The 21,390-nt window shown below is 41.7% G+C and overlaps 1 protein-coding gene across 3 annotated transcripts in view; it reads right to left on the reverse strand.

Moving 5' to 3' along the window:
* LOC132997837 (phospholipid phosphatase-related protein type 5-like) overlaps positions 1–21,390 on the reverse strand; it is a 47,928-nt gene that overhangs the window by 17,842 nt on the left and 8,696 nt on the right. For all 3 annotated transcript variants that reach the window (XM_061067477.1, XM_061067476.1, XM_061067479.1), the window contains exons 4-5: positions 19,392–19,508; positions 3,206–3,394 (exon numbers count right to left, since the gene is read on the reverse strand). In XM_061067477.1, coding sequence (XP_060923460.1) covers positions 3,206–3,394; positions 19,392–19,508 — 306 coding nt within the window. The remainder of the gene's footprint in view (positions 1–3,205; positions 3,395–19,391; positions 19,509–21,390) is intronic.

The following is a 21,390-nucleotide window of genomic DNA, read 5'->3' on the forward strand; positions in this document are numbered from 1 at the left end:
CAGGAAATGACCTGACAACCAGAATTCAGTCATGTAATGATAAATAATCATTAATACTTTACATGATCTAGAAAAATATACTCGAGATTTAATATTAGACTTAATATTATATAAAGTGTAAATGTGTCACTCACAAAAAAACCCTCAGGTGCATCCTTGACTTTGGATATATTTTATATTCCAAAGCTGATCTTTTAAATTCTGCATTGTTTTACAATTATGTTTTCAAGCGAAGACTCTTCTTCTTCTTTGCTTCCGTCAACACACTGCTGCATTTCTCCAAACATTACTGCCACTTGTAGATGTGCGGAATAGTGTGAAACCATCGGCAGTGTGTGTATCACATCGCCCACATGAACAAAACAGCTCCATGGCACAGTAGGTCAAAAACTCCACATGGCATCTTAAAGGGGGATTCTTTCATCTTCTGCATGTTGTCAGCAAGAGGTCCTTAAAAATATATTTCAAATTTCAGCCCAGATGACATGGCATCCACAGAGGTGCCTGTGGCAATGTCTCACTTTGTCTGTGTACAGCTGGATAAAAAAATACTTAGCAAAGTAGGTGCATGTATATCTATAAATAGACTCCACAAGTGCACAATCTTCAGGCAAGGGAAAAGATGTTTGGACGTGAAGGCTTCTTGTTTCCGTTTCTATTTTGACTGATTACGTTTGAGCTAGTTGCCCACAGGTAAACAGTTATTGTGGAGAGCAAAGGACAGATTGACCGAAATACATCCGCTTTTTTGCATTTATATGCAAATAGCTGTTAATAGAGATTTGCCAAAATGTCGCCTTGACCTTAAACAGGAGCGCTGTATAAGTTTTATTTGGAGAACATTATAACTCTTGACAAAAGAAACTAGTTGAACTGTAAACATTGTATGACAGAGGGAAGATGGAGTCTTGGTCCGAATATCTGCTCTCTACAACAGAGGCCTCAGTATGTCGACCGTTTGTTGTTGCATACTTAAGTGATTGTTCTGTTGATTTTGTATTTTTGAAACTCAGAGCTTCACATTTTTCAATGAACTTATTTCCCTTTGTGGTAGACGTCTCTCAGAGACTCGGAATCAAAGCTCTAAACCTGTGTGATGTGCTCTTTATGTTGAACGCTCACAGTTTAAACAGAGGCAGCAGCATCAGCAGCTGCCATGAGTGGCAGGTGGGTGGCAGGACAGCAGTCTCTCAAGCCTCAATTATACTCTCTTACTGACACGAGCACAGACAGCTGTGGACACCACAGATGTGGAGCAGACTTATTTCTAGAGAGCCTGGAGTCTGCTTGGAGGAGGGCATGCGCAGATGGAGCCCTTGTTGTGTTGCGGCACGCAGGCTTGACCCACACAAGGGGATAAAAGTCTGGATATCTCAGCCTTTGCTCCAATCATTTTGGCCCTTGTGGGTTTATCCTGTCTGTCACTGTTTCAATAGAGTTTGGAGGCCCCAGGCAAAAGGGACCAAACCTCTCAAGTTATGTAGCTTCTGGCAGAAAGTGGCATGGGTCCTCATTATAGGGGGTTTCAAACCATTGCAGTGTCCTGTACATAGCTAGCTGGAGAATATAAGGGTGTTCTCAGCTTGGGGTCAGTGGCAATTGCCTGCTTTGCCACACGCACACACACACTGTCGATATGTGCTGTAGCAGCAAACTTCTGTGCTGTCAGTCTAACAACTCATCCATTTTTTCTTTGTGACAAAAAGTCTGAGGCAGATTTGAGAGACACACGTGAGATGAATATCTGCGTTTTTTATTGTATCTGAACAGAGGCTCGTGGGATAGAGGGCCATCTCGGAGCGAGAGAGAACACAGATGCTCTGACTTTAAAAAAACAACGCCGCTCTGCACCCCCGGCAAAATCATACCACTTTACTCCCTCAACTATGCACAGCTCACCCTGGTGCCTGCAGCCTCCATCCATCCATACGCACTAATATATACAGAGTGCACCTGTGCATCTGTTATAAGTGGTTAACATTTTTTAAAGTAAATGTAACTAGAAAAAATCATTCCCATTGACACAAACGTCTCAGAATAACAAAGCGTAAAATAATCTAAAAGACTGTAGTCTCTGTTATCAGTAATGCTAAACAGGAGTAATAGAAATCTATAATTGCATCAAAGCCAAAAAAATCAGGTGACAGATGAGGGAATGGAGTCGCAGCAGCAAATGACCCAGGACTTGCTGTGACTGTGTTTGTGTGTGTGAGTGAGTGCGTGGACTATGTGTGTGTCTGTCTTTGTCAGGACATTTCGGCAAGTTCTCAACTTGAGCAGGCTGTTTCAGGGTTAGCACTTGGTTTCAGGGTAAAGGTCAGGGCTACGTTTAGGGGCAAAGGGAATGCATTACATCAATGAGTGTCCTCACAAAGATAGAGGATAGTGTGTGTCTGTGTGTTTGCGGCTCGGAGGCATCCATGTAGTAATGCCACTTAACTGTGGGACATGAAAGAGACAGGCACTTGAGGACAAGACAGGCGTCATGGAGACAGAGCTTTGATGGAGATTGGAAGCTGTGTTTCATTATTAATTATATCCCACTGTACTGAGAAGAAAGTGGCTGCCGCAGTGGAATTCAGTAGATTCTACAATTACTGATTTAGCTCTATTGTGGAAATCCTTACTACAATGAATGACAAAAATAAATCTGATTAATAGTGATGTTTGAATCTCCGCATCAATGTGTGTTCTGCCAAGAATACATGACCTACAAATTATGTGTAATGATTAAGATGCATCAATATGCATATGTAATTCTGGGATGAAGTTGATGAAACTGTGCCGCTTCTTAAGCGCAAAAATAGGGATTCCGCTCCGAGCTGCTGTCGTACCCTGTGTTACTGCCGTGCAGTCTTGAAACAAGGACGCTGTAGCTAACTCGGACTGCTCTGTAGAGGACAAATATAGTACTGGTTGCCATGGTTATGACAGCGAACGCATCCACAAAAACAGAGCGGTGAGACCACGAGGATGCACACCTACACATCTCTCCGCTCTTTCAATCCACAAACACCACGTGTAGATGAGGAGGAAGTATCTGTGTGTGTGGGTGTGTGTGTGTGGATGTTTTAGGTTGACTGTGTGTGCATTCATGTAGGTGATTGTCATGCCATCTGAGATGTGTGTGTACGTGATAAGCACCTGTGGAAGTACATTTTTTTCCCTCTTTCTTTTTTCTTTCACAAGTTAAACACAGACTCACCGTTACCGTGGGGATGGCAGTGACCAGGGAGTAGACCAGGACGGGTGGCGCCTTGCTGTCGTCCTCTGGTCCCGGGAACGGCTTGGAGTAGGCTTTATCGAAACAGAAGAAGCCCTGGACGTGCACGGGGAACGTGTCCGTGTACTCGAAGTAGTACGCCAATAGAACGGTCCCTGCCATGATGACCAGCTGGAAATAAAACATATTGGTTCCAGCTTTAGTAAGGGATCCACAGGAGAGTGTAGGAGTTGAGAAAAGAAAAGACAGCCGGAAGGAAACAAGTGGAAAATATTGTCAGGGATATAAAAAAAAAAGAAAAAAAAGGAGACGATATTTTTCCTTCAGAGAGCGAAATGATGGATGCCTCCGTAATGTGTAAAATGAATCAAGTGTGCGTGGAGAGATAGTGAGGGAAGCGGATAAGAGGAAGAGGGAGGGAGGGCAGGATGGAGGGAGGGAGGTGCGATAGAGACGGATGGAGACAAATGGGAGGAAAGACAGATAGAGAGGGGGGAAAAGAGAGCAATGACACAGAGATACAGCATGAGAGAGAAATAGAGAGAGAGATAGAGAGAGAGAGAAAGATCCCTTCAGCAGTGCCAGAATGCAGAGTGGGAGGGTAAAGAAACAAGCCGATCAAAGAAAATAACGCTGTGTGGAGGAAGAGAGGAAGAACTGAACAAGGACGAGAGAGAGAGAGAGAGAGAGAGAGAGAGAAAGAGAGAGAGAACACAAGCATTCATCCAACATCAAGACTTGTGCATGTGTGACTATGCATAACTCAAGTCAGTACTATTTTCTGCTATTTAAGTTACCAGCTGTATGCAAAGCACGTGTCATGAAGCATAAACTATGACCTTCATAATTATTTAAAAACTTAATAATAAAGACACATAAGAAATTCATCATAGATTGTGTGTGTGTGTGTGTGAGAGAGAGAGAGAGAGAGAGAGAGAGAGAAATGTGAGACAGATGCACAAGTCCTAATTATTCATTTATACTCCACTGAACCACACACTGATTTAAGATTTACAACTGCAACTGAAAATTGGATTTTTAACTGTTCCTTACTAATTTGCATGCTTTCATAATTTTAATAAAATAAAATATGTATAAAAAATATATTATTAAAAAATATAATTTGCAAACCATGCAGTTTATTACGTGATTTTAATTCTCCCAGTATTTTATTATATTTCCAAAAGGTGAAAATTCTCAACAATCAGAGGCCTAGCCACCCCAAAAAAACATAAAAAAATAAAACGAGAGAGGATAGAAAAAGACTGTCCATCAGGTTCAAAACAAACAACATGGGTTAGGGTTAGGGATAACAATGCGGTTAACCCTAACCCTAACATGCTCTCCATCATGCTCTCCATCTTTAAATACAGTCTGTGGTTCAGAGGAATGGTTTGACATTTTGGGAAAAAAATGTATTTACTTTATTATCTTTCTGATGTAGCTATTACACATAATCGTATATATATATATAGGATTACATAATTCACAGCACTGAACAGTCTGACAGTGGCAGATGGCTAATCAAGTGACAAAACCACTGAAAAAAATCTCCTTTATCCTCCTCAGCAAAGTGACAGAGGACCTACTTGGTCTAATGCTATAGGGAGGGGAGAGCGATACATGTTACACACGACACTTTATTACAAACTGAAGAGTGACAATGAACAAGGGAGAGTGGGATGCGACCTAATTCAAACTCCTCGCATTACATGCTCTGCTCCGCCGACAGTTTTGCCGTTCAGCAAGTTTCCCTCACCCGTAAATTCGTTCACAGTTTTTGAAATTACATGAATGATTCCCCATATCAATTTCAGAATTAGTGTGTAGGTTTCTATGATAAGGCACAGACGTTAGCTACTCCGATCAGTTTGTGTGAATAGTCTTTGCACTGAGGGTCCCCACATGAGGAGAGCATTGTACTGGAGGGACAACGTATTCAGTGACAACACACATCCCCTGAGGCTCTTAAAGGCTAAATCTCAAGGGACACAAAACACACACACAATACATACACACACACACACACAGTATCCACACGTTGGCAAATCATACCAACACCTCCGGCTTGTAGTTTATATATAGTCCGAGAATATCAAGCCGCTTGTTCGTCCTGTTCGTTTCCATCTACACGAGCTCTGCATTTCAGCGAGTGGGCGTACGAGTGTGTTTGAGCATGTCTGTGAGCATGTGGGTGCATTCCCATGTCTGAGGAAGAACTCTGACACGGGCACTCTGTGGTGAGCGTTTCTCTCAATCCTTCGTTTCTCTCTCCTCTCGCTGAGCCACAGCAGGCTTGAGGGAGGGTGCGAGGGAGGTAGGTGTAGAAAGGTGGGAGGCAGAGAGCGACGGAGACCCACGAGCGCCCATCAAAGTTTTAACAAACATTTGAGGACAACTGCAGAAAAAGCTCCTACTGGGAGATTGAGCGCTTCCTCTTGCATCTAAACTACAAGAGCATTAGAGACGGCTTGTGCTTGTTGACTGTACCGTCAGGCTGAGAGATCCAACAAGCACGTCTGCAGAATAATACATGAGCAGACACAGTTATAGCTCAGAACACTTCCTGTTCATTATGGGACAAGATATTTTTTCGCTACGACTAAAATAAAAAGGTTCGGCTTGTCATTAATAAAAAACTATCTTCCAGTCTAGTAAAGGCTCAGTCTGAAATCTGTGTCTTTTCTTTCACATGACAAAATAACTTACTGTGTGCTCTGCAGCCACAACCAGTTTCTTAAAATATTCATAAAGGTCAGTGCAACTTCAAGTTAATGGTTTCTAATTAATACAGGAGTCACCTTCACATATGAAAAATGATTCACAAAGCGTTGCATGCACATGCATTATGAAGCTGCTGAGACCGTACAGAGGATCCCTTAGAACTCGACATCATTCTGTCAAGAGCCTTTTCTTATACTCATGGTTGTCACATGGCAGTTTCCTTAAAGTGTCTGTGACTCACAAAGTGCACATGCCCTGTAATTCACACAAAACTATTTTTCAACAGGTATGCAAATGAGTTCTCCTTTTTGTTACCACAAGCTCCTGCTTTTGTACCTTTTCATCAAATAAATTACATGGAAATTATTCTGCAGGTGATTTTTCTGGATTGTACAATCAAGGGCACTCAGAAGAGCACATACTTCAATCAATGCCAAACAATCTGCTTAAATTCAAGAAAGAGGAACCAAATTGTACTTCCTGACCCAGAAACATCCTTCCACCGAGTTTCATGGTAATTCGTCCATAATGCATAATTTGTTTTTGTGTCTTTCTCTCTTTTTTGTTGTTGTTGTGATTTCAAAGGTTTCATAATTTTAATTTGGGGTCTACTAGAACAGGTTTCCATGCTTTAGTGTAAGTTTGTTTCGTAGCAAGGGATGGAAACACGGCATTTCAGGATCTTCAGGATCAGTGTTTCTGTCTGGGACATTCACCCACAGTGATTTTAATTGTTGCTATATCTAAAACTGTTTTTGGAGGGTGTATTGTGTTATTGGTCTAAAGCACTTTGTGATTCTGTATCTGTGAAAGGTCCCATATAAATAAACACTGACTTCACTCACTATATTACACTAACCTCTACAAATGCTGGAAGCAGTTTATAATTGATGAAGTGTCTGATGTCAGGTGGTAGTGAGGATGATGCTATTAGCTGGTTTTAGCCAAAACAGGTGGCCCAAACAAACTGTCACCTTTGGTAGAGCAATGCATAAATTGCATGACACTATTGTTTATCCAAACACAGCTCAATTTCAAACTGGTCCAAGCTTGAGTTGACACATTATCTGCTGATGTGTGATGTGTGGGTCCAGGAGTGGACTATTCAACTACCACTGTTAAAAGACAGATAGACATTTATTTGCTTGTATATGCAGTACATGTGTGCTGAGACTACATGTGATCCTCGAAGATAGGATGACTTTAAAATAAAATAAATTAAGAGATTTAAAGCCAGTATGTTTAAAAGTAAATATGACAGCTTTAGTATTTCAACGAAAGGCATGACAAATGAGAGATTATGAATCCTGATCTGATATAGCTACTAAAATCATAAATTCAGATCAGGGATGAAACCAAACTTTTTAAATTAAGGCAGATTTAAGATGCTGAGCCCTCTCTGGCTGACCGACTAAACTAATAAGACTTATCGGGCCATGTAATTAAGGCTTAATGCTCATACCTCTGCACTTCAAAGGGAGGGAAAGCGAGAAAATCAAGAAGACTAATATGACACTCCTGTGACAGACAGAGAGGAAAATCGCCTGGCCCTGGAAGCCTTTAAACCAGAAACGAAGAAAATAAAATGTGAAATATAATGTGTCATGTTAATTAAAGCGGGTGAAATAGATGCTGTCTCGAGGGTCCAAACTGTAAACTTGCCCGTAAGTGGTGCGCTTGTCTGCCCTTGGCCTGTGTGAAGTGGCCAGATGGCACAAAAGTCAACTGATAAAGTCAAACATGTTTACAGAGGGTGAGAATGTGTGGACGCAGGCTGGTGTGTGACGGCGCCCTGCTGGGAGAGAGCGAATGTCACGCTGCTCGGGATGACCTAGAGACACGTCGCTTCGCTTTGCTCTCAAAATGTCAGATATGTTGTTGAATGAGCACCACCTTTAGTATGAATGAGTCCCAGTGAGCAAAGAGAAATGAGTAGTTCTAAAGATGTGCCCAGTTAGAGAGGATGGTTGGTTTTTCTGTAGTAAGTGTGGTATATCACTACACACAGGCACGTTATAAAAAAAGAAGATTTTGATTATTTCAAACATTAAAAACAATGGAGCAAAATGTGAAGAGTTAAGTTAACAAGAATGCACTTTCTTACATTTTCATATAAGCTATTTATGTGAAAATTGAGAAATACACTTTATGACAGCACCATGATAAAGGACGACACCGTGGTGCAGTGGTTAGCACAGCAAGAAGTTTCCCGGTTCAAAACCCAGTTTCACAGTATGGGGTCTTTCTGTGTAGAGTTTGTATGTTGTCCCTGTGTCTGCGTGACTTTTCTCCAGCTTCCTCCCACAGTTCAAAGATTGGATTAAGTTCATTGGAAACTATCAATTGAGTGTACGTGTCACTGTAAGTGTGATTGGTTGTTTGTCTCTGTTGGCCCTGTGATGGCCTGGGTATTACTTGCCTCTCGCACAATGTTAGCAAGGATTGGCTCCAGCTCCCCACAACCCTCAAAAGGATAAACGGTAGATATAATGGATGAAAGGATAGAAAGCAGAAAAACTGGAAAGCCAAAAGTTTATCCTTACAAAAGTAAATTTCTCTCACCTCCCATCATGCCCCTTTATAAAATGAATGTCTGTTTATTATTTTACGCGGTCATAAACCTGTTGGTTAAATAACATAAATTATGAGTAAGGGTGATGATGTATTGTTCTGCATTATATTCCGAGTTCTTTCTATTAGTCTGCTGCCCTTGTCTATATGAGCAGGAAGGTTAAAATAAGAGACACTTCTTATTATACTGTGGTCCAGCAGAACATCACCTTTAACTATGAGCTCAAGATCAAACATGCAATTTAATATAAAAACAGTAACCGAACATTACGAGAAAACTGTTGTTTCACATGAAGTGACCACATAGTGTATACCATAATCAACCTAATGGCACATCTGTTTCTAGATTGCGTCATTATCAACTATAAATCAACTGTCAAATTGAAAATATATCCTCACAACGTAATGCTTTATAAACACCTCAAACTAAGAACCTGATATCCTCGAGCACGTTTTACATTAATGTCACATTAAACTCACAGGGACGCGCAGAGTTGCTATATCGTCTTCCTGTTCAGCCCCGAGAGTTCAGCCATTTAAATTGGCATGAGATGAGGCCGTGAGACCTCTCCTCTGATCTTGTGTGATTTGGGTTCCTGATGAGCTCACATAATCACTGCATCACGTGATCAGAGCCGGTGAATCTTTCAGAGCAGCTCTTTCTGCTTTTCAGCACAAGGGTGAGGAAAGCCAAGGTCTGATTTGAGATCACAAAAACACATGCACACACAGGCATGATGACAGAAAGCACACACCAGCCTCCTCATACACATAAATCACACGTAAATGTCTGAAAGAATAAAAATCCAATATTCTCACTGAAGCATATCATTTAATCAACAGGCATGATCAGCAAAACAACGGGCTTGACTGCCGCCTGGTGTCGATGGATTGTATTACAATGTACTATCTGCAAGACAGATGAGCCGACGGACAGAAAACTGTGGATGAGCCAGAAGTGGTAGAGAGCCTTGAAGAGAGGACTGGGAGAAGCAGCGGAGGTAGATTGGAAGAAGATAAACAAACGGATGAAACAGTTAATGAGGCATTAGTATATCACAGAATGCGGCAGAGCAAAGCCGAGCGTGCCGCTGGGAAATAAAATCAGAGAGAGGCAGCAGAGAGACGAGGGAACAACAGGGGAGAGGAGGTGAAGGAGAGTAAATGAGGATATATGAGAGGCTGAGAGAGGGTGAGGTGGAGAGAAAGGTAAAATACAAAGCCGGGAACAAGTAGACATTTATCTTTTGGGAACTGCATGCACCCCTCCTCCTCTCCCTCCTCCTTTTCTTATTCTTCCAGCTCCTTCTTTTGTCTGATTACTGGGTGTAATTCATCACTCTGCCTTGTTTATCTTAAATTCACTTGTTCTTTTTTACCCCTGTTGTCTGTCAAAAAAAATCGTCCCCCTCTCTCTGTGCTGTATTTCCTTCCATCTCTCTCAGCCATCATACTCGCTCACATTCACCCCCTCTGTTTCTACATTATCTGACTCCCCTCACTCGTCCCCCCTCCCACTTTCCTTTCACTACACATGCATTGCTTTCTGTACATCCGTAGCCCATTTAAACGTTCGCAGCCACACACACACACACACACACATCAAAGAACAAACGCATAATTCCACAAAATCCCCCAGTCCTCAAGCGTACATGCCCCCGCATCTTACAAACAAGGACGGAATAAAAGGAGAAGCAGGCGCGCACAAACACACACACACAAACACACACACACACACACACACACACACACACAGACGTGTACGCTGAACAAAACCCTGCAGTGCATTTAAAGGTTTTAGTTTAAAGCTCTCTACCAACATATCTAAACAACAAGTATTAGTATGTATTAATTTTTCATGATACACTTTTGTAAAATATGTATTTATTTTTGTAAGAAATAAAGTGGATTTCCACCGATGCATACGAGATTAAAGATAACAAACATCCACTATCATGAATTTATAATAGAATGCAAAACTCTGAAAATGATTCTGCTGCCCAGATCCAACACAGATGGGGGAGGGAACCGGGCTCGGAGATGTCTGAGGAGGATTGGAATTTGGAATTGTTTAGCTGGAAGGTGACAATTTAACTGGAAGATTATATCAAGATCTGCGTGAGTCCAAAATTGAAATTTATACATCAGGGCTCTCGGGGATTGGATGAATGTAAGATGGTTGTGTGGTAAATCAGAGGCAGGCCATTTTCATGTGTTTTGGGGGATGTCCACTAATTCTTTAATATCAGCAAAAGATTGCTAAAGAAATAAGAACAAATTGTTGGAATAGAAATTGACTCATCTTTTGTCATAGTATATCTGTCCAAATCCTGGACATAACCATGGCTCAGGGTGAATATCTTCACAAAGCCCTCTTGGCTGCGAGCCATCAAACCATCACACAGAAAAGCTACAGACAAATCCGCTATCTAAGACAAATGGATTGCAGTTGTCAAGAAAATACACTATATGGAGAAACGGATACTTCCTGTAAGCTTAAAATCTGAAAAAATACTGGGAAATGGACTGCGTAGTCTAGCGCATCCATTATCCATCCATTATATCTACTGCTTATCCTTTGAGGATGGCGGGGGGAGCTGGAGCCAATCCATGCAATAGTCAGATCCCAGCGGACATAGGGCAAGACGCAGGAGACATCCTTGACAGGTCGCCAGTGTCTCACAAGGCCAGCGTGTAGAAACAACAAGTCACATTAACATTCACATCTACAGTCAATTAAAATGCTCCAATTAATCTAACTCGGATCTGCATGTCTTTGCACTGTGGATGGAAAACCCACGTACAAACAAGGAGAACGTGGAAACTCCAGACAGAGAGACTCCGAGGGAATCAGGACTCGCTCCAGGATTCTTCCTTCTTTTAATGTAACCCCTTTTAATCTGATTGTAAAACTTAGATTTGTAGCCCATACTTCTTATTTTATTTCAAACTGTCACTCAAAAAAATAACATTTCAAAAGAAATAAAGATGATTGGATCTTTTTAATGGCATTTCTCTGGCCTCATTCACAGCAGCATGACCAGCAGAGAGGACGCATCTGCCTTCTCAATCCTATAATTGGATGTAGCCGAGGAAGAAGCAAGAGAGAGGGGACATGATTACATCTTACATAAGAAATAATATTTTAGAGCCTTACTCCAGCGTGGATCTTATATTTCTATTTTTGATGAGGCATTGTGGCCTCAGCATTGAATCCTAGCGTATGCAACATTCGCAGATGACATGATTATACAGTATAGTGCGATATACAGGGTCTCTCATCTAGCCAGCCCTCCCCAAAGTGATAACAGGTGGGTAGCAGCCAGCTAACAAGTGTTTCAAACATCCAGCCAGAGAGCTGAGAACTCCCACAGCAGCAAAGAGACAGGCAGACAGGTGCTATTCATGGAGTCTGAGAGATAATGAGGGAAAAACTAGTGAGAGGATAATATGAGAGTGAGCTGCTAATGTGTGTGTTTGTGTGTGTGTGTGTGTGTGTGTGTGTGTGTGTGTGTGTGTGTGTGTGTGTGTGTGTGTGTGTGTGTGTGTGTGTGTGTGTGTGTGTGTGTGTGTGTGTGTGTGTGTGTGTGTGTGTGTGTGTGTGATGGCTTTTTGAGGGATACATTTTAGCTATAGGGTTCAGAATATAATAAGATTAGGATTAAGATAAAAATAGGGTTCTTAATCTTGAAAAGCAGGCTACACTTTGAAAATATGTAACCGATACATCCCATTCCCTCCATCGGCCCTCCCATCACAGCTACACCCCAAAACATGTGCACGTTGCACTGACTGAAAACTGCTAGAAGCCGACTTTGCTGTGCGTCACTCGCTAACTTCTGACTACTGTTTCTGCTCCAGCGATGAATGCCTCTTGGCCATGCGTTATGAGATCACGGGCATGCGGGGGGGGTTCAACAAAAAGGATAAAAAACTGTTTCAGAAGCAAGTTACAGACACAGCCCTTAGGATTAATGTTAGGATAGAAATTGGCCGTTTTATTAGGGTTATGAATTAGGGTTCAGGTTATAGGGATAAGGTGTCTGTGTGTTTGTGTGTGTGTGTGTGTGTGTGTGTGTGTGTGTGTGTGTGTGTGTGTGTGAAAGGTAAATGGCCTCTGTAAATGACAGCTTCTGTATTGCACTTGTCAAGTCTTTGTGACCATTCAAATTGCTTTATATTATGACTCACAATCACACACATATTATACTCATATTCATAGAGAACATATACAGAACTATCAAAATTATGCACCAATTTTGGCAATTTAGGGTTTAGTATCTCCCAAGAACTACTTACCTATTTAATGGATTACCCACTCTACCTAATGCCCCTAAACGTATAGGCCTTTGTGTGTGTGTGTGTGTGTGTGTGTGTGTGTGTGTGTGTGTGTGTGTGTGTGTGCGTGTTGAAGATGGATTGGTTCTTAAAGTAATTCGTTCATTCAGCGCTAAAGAAGTGATACAGAATAACAAAATAATCACTTGTATATTAGGAGTTATATTAGTTGTATGAGAGGGTGAGCTGATTTTATACTAACAGAATAATTTTTATCCGTAAAAGTAAAGCTGAAGCTACAATGAAAAGGTGCACTACAGGAGAAACCCAAAGTACAGTTCGGTGGAGTCTTGGTCTTGGCACAAGTACAACTGTTTGGAACAAAATATATTTAGAAAAAGAGCAAACACACAAAAATGGCGTAGCCTGGAGGTAGAGAATACACTGAGGCAGTGTCAAACCTAGCAGGGAGTATGGATGAAGTAAGCGCATGCAGGGAGGAAGATGCTTTGTTGTCGGGAACTGTGGGCCTGATGCATTTACGATGCTGTTCATTATTGAAGAGAACTATGGCGTGCTGCTTTCAGACCGAAATCAAAGGCGGTGAAAGATTCCAGAGGCCGCCTTACACACTCACACTCTCTCTCACACGCAAACACACACACACACACACACACACACACACACACACACACACACACACACACACACACACACACACACACACACACACACACACACACACACACACACACACACACACACACACACACACACACACACACACACACACACACACACACACACACACACAGAGGAAAACATCAACAAGCAGGGTAATTTCTTCCTGAAGTCAATGCACTTGGCAGCAAAATCAAGCTCTGACAAGCCCTATGATCAGCACTCAGACATATGAAACAAAACAGAAAGCTTTTCTGGAACCATTAGCATCCACCCTCCTAAAGGTTTCTATCATTTTGCAAAATATGAACTAATAAGGTAACAGCCTTGTCTGTTCAGTGGCAACGTTCTTCCAAAGGTAAAGAAAGACTATCTGCATCACACACTTACAGGTTTCGGGTGGATAGTGGGGGTACAAAGTGTGGGATTATTATTCTGAGAACTTGGTTTAAGTGAAAACCTTTTGGTCACCTTTTCTTAAAGTGAACATGTCAGAGCTTCGTAACTGATTTTAGCAACGTAGGAGACCTCAGATGTAATAACCAATGTTTTATTCGTGAGAATTCAATCGCCTTGCAGAACCAAACACTTGGCGTTTAATCAAACGATTTCCGAGCAGCGATCCCAGACTCCCTAGAAACTCACAGAAACTTGCCTGATCAAACTTCACTTCAGAGTAAAACAAACATGAAGGTGGTTGCGATTGTTTGTTCCAAGGTTCATACAAACAACAGGACATATTAAACAAAAACTCACACTGTTGCCACAGTTCCACAAAATTGTCCTCCTTTGTTGCTCTGTCTATAGCTCCGAACACAATTATGCTACATCCAGTTGGTGGCGCTTCCCAGCTCGCTCTAATTGGCTATTGCAAATCAGGGAGACTATGTTATTGTCTATGTAAATCCTACAGGATGATTTGGCCAGATAGTCTGTTCAGATCTGCCTCAATTCAGTAAACGCCCCCGCGATTGCTGGGAGAGCTGAATCGGACCTTTTTTTTTTTCTCTAGTTTGCACCAGGCATAACTTTAAGAGAATACTTCATTGATTTAGCATTGTGGTAAAATGTTGTCAGACTCTTGACAAACATCCAAAATTATGCAGCAGAACCAGAGATCATCGTTTTAATTTCCATGCCTTGCTCTTGCCGAAACCTGGCCCCCGTATCACCCACAGTACACAACTTGTTACAGTTCGTCCAGATTTCTCAGATCAGTCTAATGTTTATTTTGTTACGCTTGTTGCAGCAACCTAACAAGGTCAAGTAAACCACAAAATCATATTCTTTTTATTTCAAACTTGTCCTCTTTCAGATACACTGGAAAATTTGCTGTAAAATTGTTAAGAAAGTGAATAAAACAGTGAAATATTCCTGTTGTTGCTAAAACAATTGTGCGAATGTTTTAAAGATATATACAAACATTGTCAGACTCATCAGAAATCCTAACAGTGTCGGCTAATATGTTGATGAAGAAAACATGGTTGGCACACCTTACATATAGAAGTGTCAGAGGTGTAACTTATGTTTACAAACTGTTCTGAGGAGTAACTGAATGAGAAAAGGGGTCAGGCGAATATGAGGGGGTTCAAAAATTGAACAACACCAAGAGGGTTTCTCGTTTGTTCTGGTATATTTATTAGCATATATACATTTATCTATCTTTGCAGTTTTTTTTTGAAGAATGTATAATTTCCTCTTTAATGTGGTTATTTCTGATATTGTCCATTCTTGACGACAACCCTTCTGCCTTAATAAGCAATATATTTATCACCAGCTATATATCCATGAATGAACAGTTGTGTAATTTTTCTTTTGTACAATGAAATGAGCAATGAATATACAATATACTGTATGAATAATTCTCCTTGGCTCAATAAAACCTATTTAAAACCCAGAACATAGTTGGCACAGGATTTCATTTGACGCAAATTAGACAATAACCTACATATCTGCTTCTTCTTTTCTTTGAGACAAAAAGCAGCAGCACGTAGCAGAGACAAATCAGGGCCTCTGCAGGGAAGCGACAAAATGAGAGATGTGTGCAGACATGAAACAACACCTTAGAGTCTCACTGGATGCAGCACTGGCCACGGCCCTGACATATTATGTGGTCTGATGCTCAGCAGTCTTTACTTTATAGTAGTTGCCGGGCCACAGGAGGACTCAGCCAACGATGCGTGAGGAAGGAGCAAAGAAGAGGAGGCGACTCGGAGCTGGCAGTCAAGGCTGAACAGCAGAGGATGGGTGCACATTATAGAGGCTTGGCGCCGGGATTTTGTCACAACAGTACTCACACTATGGTTAAAGCTGATACCATGCTACTATTCATGGGTACTATTACTACTCGAATGCTCAGCGATGGCCACTCAAAGAGTCCACTTGTAGTCGCTCGGGGTACTTTGTAACTCAGCTCCAGTACAGATTTTCACAGTAGGACAGCCTCGCCTAGATCACAGCGACTCACATCCCTCTTCCCACCCACCGGTGTCTGAAGCGAGTCAGACATAAGTTGTATCAAAATGACTTTTTAAAGAGGCCCCTTTGAAGCAGCGCCTCTGTGAGGCCTCAGACCAGTCTCTTGTGTGGCTCACGCCAGCAACAGCGGGAGCATGGAGCGAAAACAAGAGAGGGGAGCATAAGAAGGAGGGTGACAGAGAGAGAGAGAGAGAGAGACACACAGAGAGAGGAAGAAAATAGACTGCTTTTGCTGCTTTTCATTAGGACTGCTCTTATCCCGCACTGCTTAAGATTAAATTGTATGAAATCACTCGCACATTTTAATCTTCTCGTAAGGAGAAAACGCTGACGAGAAAAAGACAGAGGGAAGAAACATGGAAAGTGTGAACAGAGACTAGCAGAGATACACTCATCAAAGTAAGAGGTGCTAGACGAGTCTGGGAAGAAAAAAAGAAAAAAGGAACAACTGGCCTACAGTGAGAGTGAGCAGGGGAAAAGACACCATCTCCGTGCAGATAAAGGAAGAGGAAACAGAGAGAGTGGCAGAAAGGGAGAGACGGAGGTTTAGATTGGGGGGAGAAAAAGAGCGAAACAAAGACGGAATCGTCAACAAGATCACAAGATAGAAAGAGGATAGAAGACTGGATGTTTGAACTGGAAAAGAAATGGCTAATGAGATGCTAATGTAACAACAAAGGAGGTAGTGCCCCTCCGGGGGGAGCTATTCTACAGAAAGCTGCTTCAGTATGAACACAGCAGAGGGGGCAGAGGCATTTAAAATGCCCTTTATTAAGCTATACCACAAAGCACACAGATGCATTCAGGTGGGTATGTAGTAATTAAAGCCAAACCATGATTCTCATTACTACACCACTGGTTGTGCTGGATAAAATGAAAACAATAGGCTCAATATAGGCCCCGGCAGAAAGGGGTGATTAAGTTGACAGAATGAGAAGACTCACCCTCCCCGGGCTCAAATCGTGTGCACGTTACTCTTCAGTCTGTGACACGAGGGGAGCATGAGGACACGGTCTGCTCAGGGCAACGTCTGCTTTAACTGTGAGAAGGATTGTCAAAGTGGAAGAGGTGAACGAAAACAAGAGGAGGGATTTAAAGGAAGAAAAAAAAGGAACATCGGAGGCCATATGAAGATGGAGAGAAGTGTCGAGGAGAATGGAGGTTCTCGATACAGATATTTTGAGTGGGAGGAGACGAAGCTTTTCAACTAAAGGGGGAATAATGGAGAGATTCGTGTTGCAAAAGATATAATTACACGTGGGAATAAGCGCTGGAGAGGAGTGATGTGGAGGATCTGTAGGAAAGGACCGGCTGGGCAGTACTCAAGAGACCGTCAAAGAGAATACTGGAAGAGGGGAGGAGCACCACTGACGGATACAAGCCTGGAGATATAATAGACGCACTATATGAAAAAATTAGAAAGCGGGAAAATCATTATAACAAGTCCTCCAGAGGATGTTGCAAATGAGCCAGTACCAAAGCACAATGAAAGGAGGTAAATTCAGAAGCCTTAAGAACATGGATGGAACCTGCAGGGATCTGTGAGATATTTGTGGTATGAGGAGATGCAGTGGTAACACAGGTGTGTTCATGAGTATTGTTATGTGGAAACTATGTTGCATGCATGTGTTGGATGCGGCACAAAGAGCAGATGAACACGCCGTAGTATGATCTCAAGAGCATTCTGTGAAATGAGCGAGCGAGTACAAAGAAAGAGAAGGAGAGCAACGCTGAAGCGACTCCTTCAGGAGGCTGAGTCGATGAGGTTAGGTGCTCCTGCAGGTGAGCTAAATAAAGATGTAGTCTGCTTTAGAAAGTTTACGCTAAACTTTTTTGTGTTGGAGCAACTTTTTTACAAGATCTGTGTTTGCCTCAGTTTGTCTCAGCCGGTTTGGACAAAAAGGAAAACTACGATATTGAGCCTCAGCTCTCTTGTTGCCTGTGGGCTTTTTATTCTGTTGAAACACCTGAACTTCTGATTTTCTGCAGTTGTTTTCAGACAGGAAGTCTGGAAAATGTCTGGAAAGCTGCGCTGGTACAGAGAGTTTGCCCTTCAGATAGGAGGACGGCAACAGGAGATTGTCCGAGATATTCAGGCGAGGGGTGGAATCTGGGAGGACATGCAGGACTGAGGACATGACGTATGCATTTTCCTGTGGAGATCCTGTGTTTTTGTTCACAGCATGCGTGTTGGACCGTATCAGAAAAAATATTGTTGTTTGTTGAAGTTTACATTTTTCGTTGGCATCTATCGGTACTCCACCTCTTTTTTATCCTGAGATATTTTATTCTTTTTACTTTTTTCCGTTCTCAATCCGTCATGTGTTAGAAACGCACCCGCTTGCAGAAGGGCGATTAGGTGGGCTTGAAGGATAATTATGGAGAATGTCGGCAGCAGCTGACTCAGACATTTGCATTCTCACACACTGCTGTTTCTGTCACCATCTATAACAGTAATATTTCAACCCATTTGCAACAACACGTTTTTAACCATGCTTAAAAGCAAAGACTATTTTAATGCTGAAAAAAATAAAGCCAATTCCCCTTGTTCTGCCATCGTTGCTGTAGCTCAGGCAACCTGCTGGCTTGGAGCGTGTTAGAAGTGGCACAGCCTAATTGGGTTTCCGTTCTTAATTAGGCCAATTAATTAGGAAATCTGGCAGAGGCCATGAGCGCTCCATCAGGTCATTTAGGGATTACAGGGAAGAGAGAAGTCATGGGAAGACTAGAAGAGTCGAGAGGAAAGGAATCAAGGAGGTAATGAGCAAAAAGCTCACTTGGGATGAGCTTTTCTTGTGACAATACCTATAGCGTTGGATCCCTTCACCCCCCCGCTGAATCTCATCACTAAGAGATTCACAGACTGAGGGTTATTACACAAATGTGATAATTTGATCAAATCAATCACTTTTTTCTGGGAGTCAGCGAATTGAAAACCGATCCAGCTAATTCATGCAGTTTCCCCAACACAAATCCCTTGTTGTTAATCTGCCATGAGAAACGTGTGAAATGATGGGAGAACGTGATCCCGCAGTAATGGAAGAAAAAAGAGGAGGGAGAACATTCGCAGGCAGAAGACCGGAAAATGCGCTTTCATGCGTCCATCAGTTTGCTCTGTGTGACTCCAGCCTCACACAGGTTTCAAAACCGTCCGACACCTGCGGAGGAAAGAGCTAGCTCTTCAACGCTGTCCATGATATCAGCACAAGAATGAAATTCTGACTCTGTATTCCTTGTGAGGTTAAGATAAATCCGTCAGATATTATGACTGATGTTGCCTTTAGCTCTATAAGGTCATAGCTATAAAAAGAGAGGCTGAACAGTCTTTAAATAGGCTTTCATTGTTCAGGCCAGATCAGGCTCAAATAATCAGATGTGAGTCGAGTCAGTTGAGCTGTATATTTTTAACTTTTATGAATAATGTGTAAAGACTCACCTCGACCAAGAGGAAGCAGGGCACGATGTAGGTGCTGGTCTTCTGCAGGCCTTGGTCTTCATCAGGGATGTTCCTCATCATCGCCCTCCTCTGTGCTGATAGCTGGCTGTCAATCATCTGAGGGATCAAAGGTCATTGTACAGCTTCAGTCCATTAGATTAAAAATATTTGAGTCAGACATATATATTTGGTGTGGAGGTTTGCTGACCCTAGAAGAACGGTCCGGGGGATTTTGACGATGTGCTAATGAATAAGAAATAAAGCTGAGACAACTGATCCCAAGTCCGACTGTAGCTTTGGCCACAAGACAGACACTTGACTGACACCACGATTTAGTCACTTTGTTAGTGTCCACTTTCTGAATAGAATGAGTCACTAAACACTGTTCTGAGAAGCTACTACAGTGTAAACAGTGGTCTTTTAAGATTCAGTGTCTGGCTTAGAGTTAAGATTAGTGAGAAGTATTCAGAGTTCAAAGAGTCGCAGCAAACTAGGTTTTATGTACCTGGAAATTAAGTATCTGTGAGTTTTAGTCACTTTAAATATTTGACTTAAAATATTGTGTAAGTTGAATTAAACTAAATTAAAACCTCAGTTTAATTTAACTCATCTTTACCAACTACAACTTAAATGATCCTAACATACAGATGCATAAGTGATTAACCAAAATTCTTTGAATCTAGTTTTACTTCCATAAAAATTCGAATGCAGGTTTTCTACTCATAACAGAGATATCTATACTGTGGTTTTGCCATTTTTATTTTAGTGAAAGATCTGAGTGCTTATTTTACCACTGCAATAAGAGATTTTTTTTTACAAATAATGTGTTTTAGTTGACTAAATATGAACTGCAGCTCAGCCACGTTGTTGTAGCAATACAAATAACTTGTATATATAAATAATTTTAAAAAACATTGGCAGTGTACATTTAAAACCACAATTTAATGAACACTTTCAATCGGGCTGAGTCTCTGTGTCTGAGAGAGAAAAAAACTCTGCTATCAATAGATCAGCTTGAGGATGTGTTGCTGCAGAATTTCACCAACGTGGCACCATTTGTGTGAAATGAAACCTTGCCAATTGCTTCATGTTGTCAGTTTTACCAATAATCATGTCTGAGCACAAAGAGGGAGTCACGTCATTATTCATCATCAGAAAAACAACTGCACCTCTAATGCACATGTACTTATCCAATACACACATCAACTTATTCAATCATATGTCCACAAAGATGTTTTCTGCACGATACAAAAAATGCACATAAACACTACAGTGTCGATGTACACACACACACACATACAGGGAGGCAATCTAAAAATTGGGGGGAAATGAGGTTGAAAGGAGGAGAAGTAGAGTGGAAACAGAGGAGCGATGATCAAAAACAAAAGCCTGACAGAAAGAGATAAGAGGGAGGCAAAGTCATGATGCAGACGATCAGAGACTTGTCAGAAGTAAATAGGGTGGTGGTGAAAGGCAGCAGACTCAGCAATGGGAAATGATAGTGATTGGGGGAATAACAGGTAGAAGTTGAAGGGGAAAAACAACTCCAGTCCCAATAGTGGGAAAAGGAGGAAACAGGGGCGGAGATGGTTAGGAGAGGTAGAGCAGGAACGGCAGCTTATGAGATTCTATGGGATTGTTGACAAATATAATCAACTTTTATAATTTCAGAGGTGCCTTAAAGGGCATTCAAATATATGAAGCCTCTTTAAACCAAACACCAAATGCAAACTTTAACAATTTGATGTTATCAATCACGATGCGAAGGCCCTCAGCAATCTGCAGTATCATTTTATTCATTCAAATAGTAATTGGATTTCCTCTCAGATACTGAGCACATTCCCTCATCTCCTTGACAACAATTATCTCGTTGACTTTATAGCTAAAGGCGAATCTCAGCTGCCTTGTCAGCACCTTCCCTAATCGATGGTCATTATTGGGGAGAGGGGAGGAAGCCACTTCGCAAGGTTGGAATGCGTTCATGCCTTCACAGCTCAAC

Source organism: Limanda limanda, chromosome 2, assembly GCF_963576545.1.
Source record: "Limanda limanda chromosome 2, fLimLim1.1, whole genome shotgun sequence".
Lineage (NCBI taxonomy): Eukaryota > Metazoa > Chordata > Actinopteri > Pleuronectiformes > Pleuronectidae > Limanda > Limanda limanda.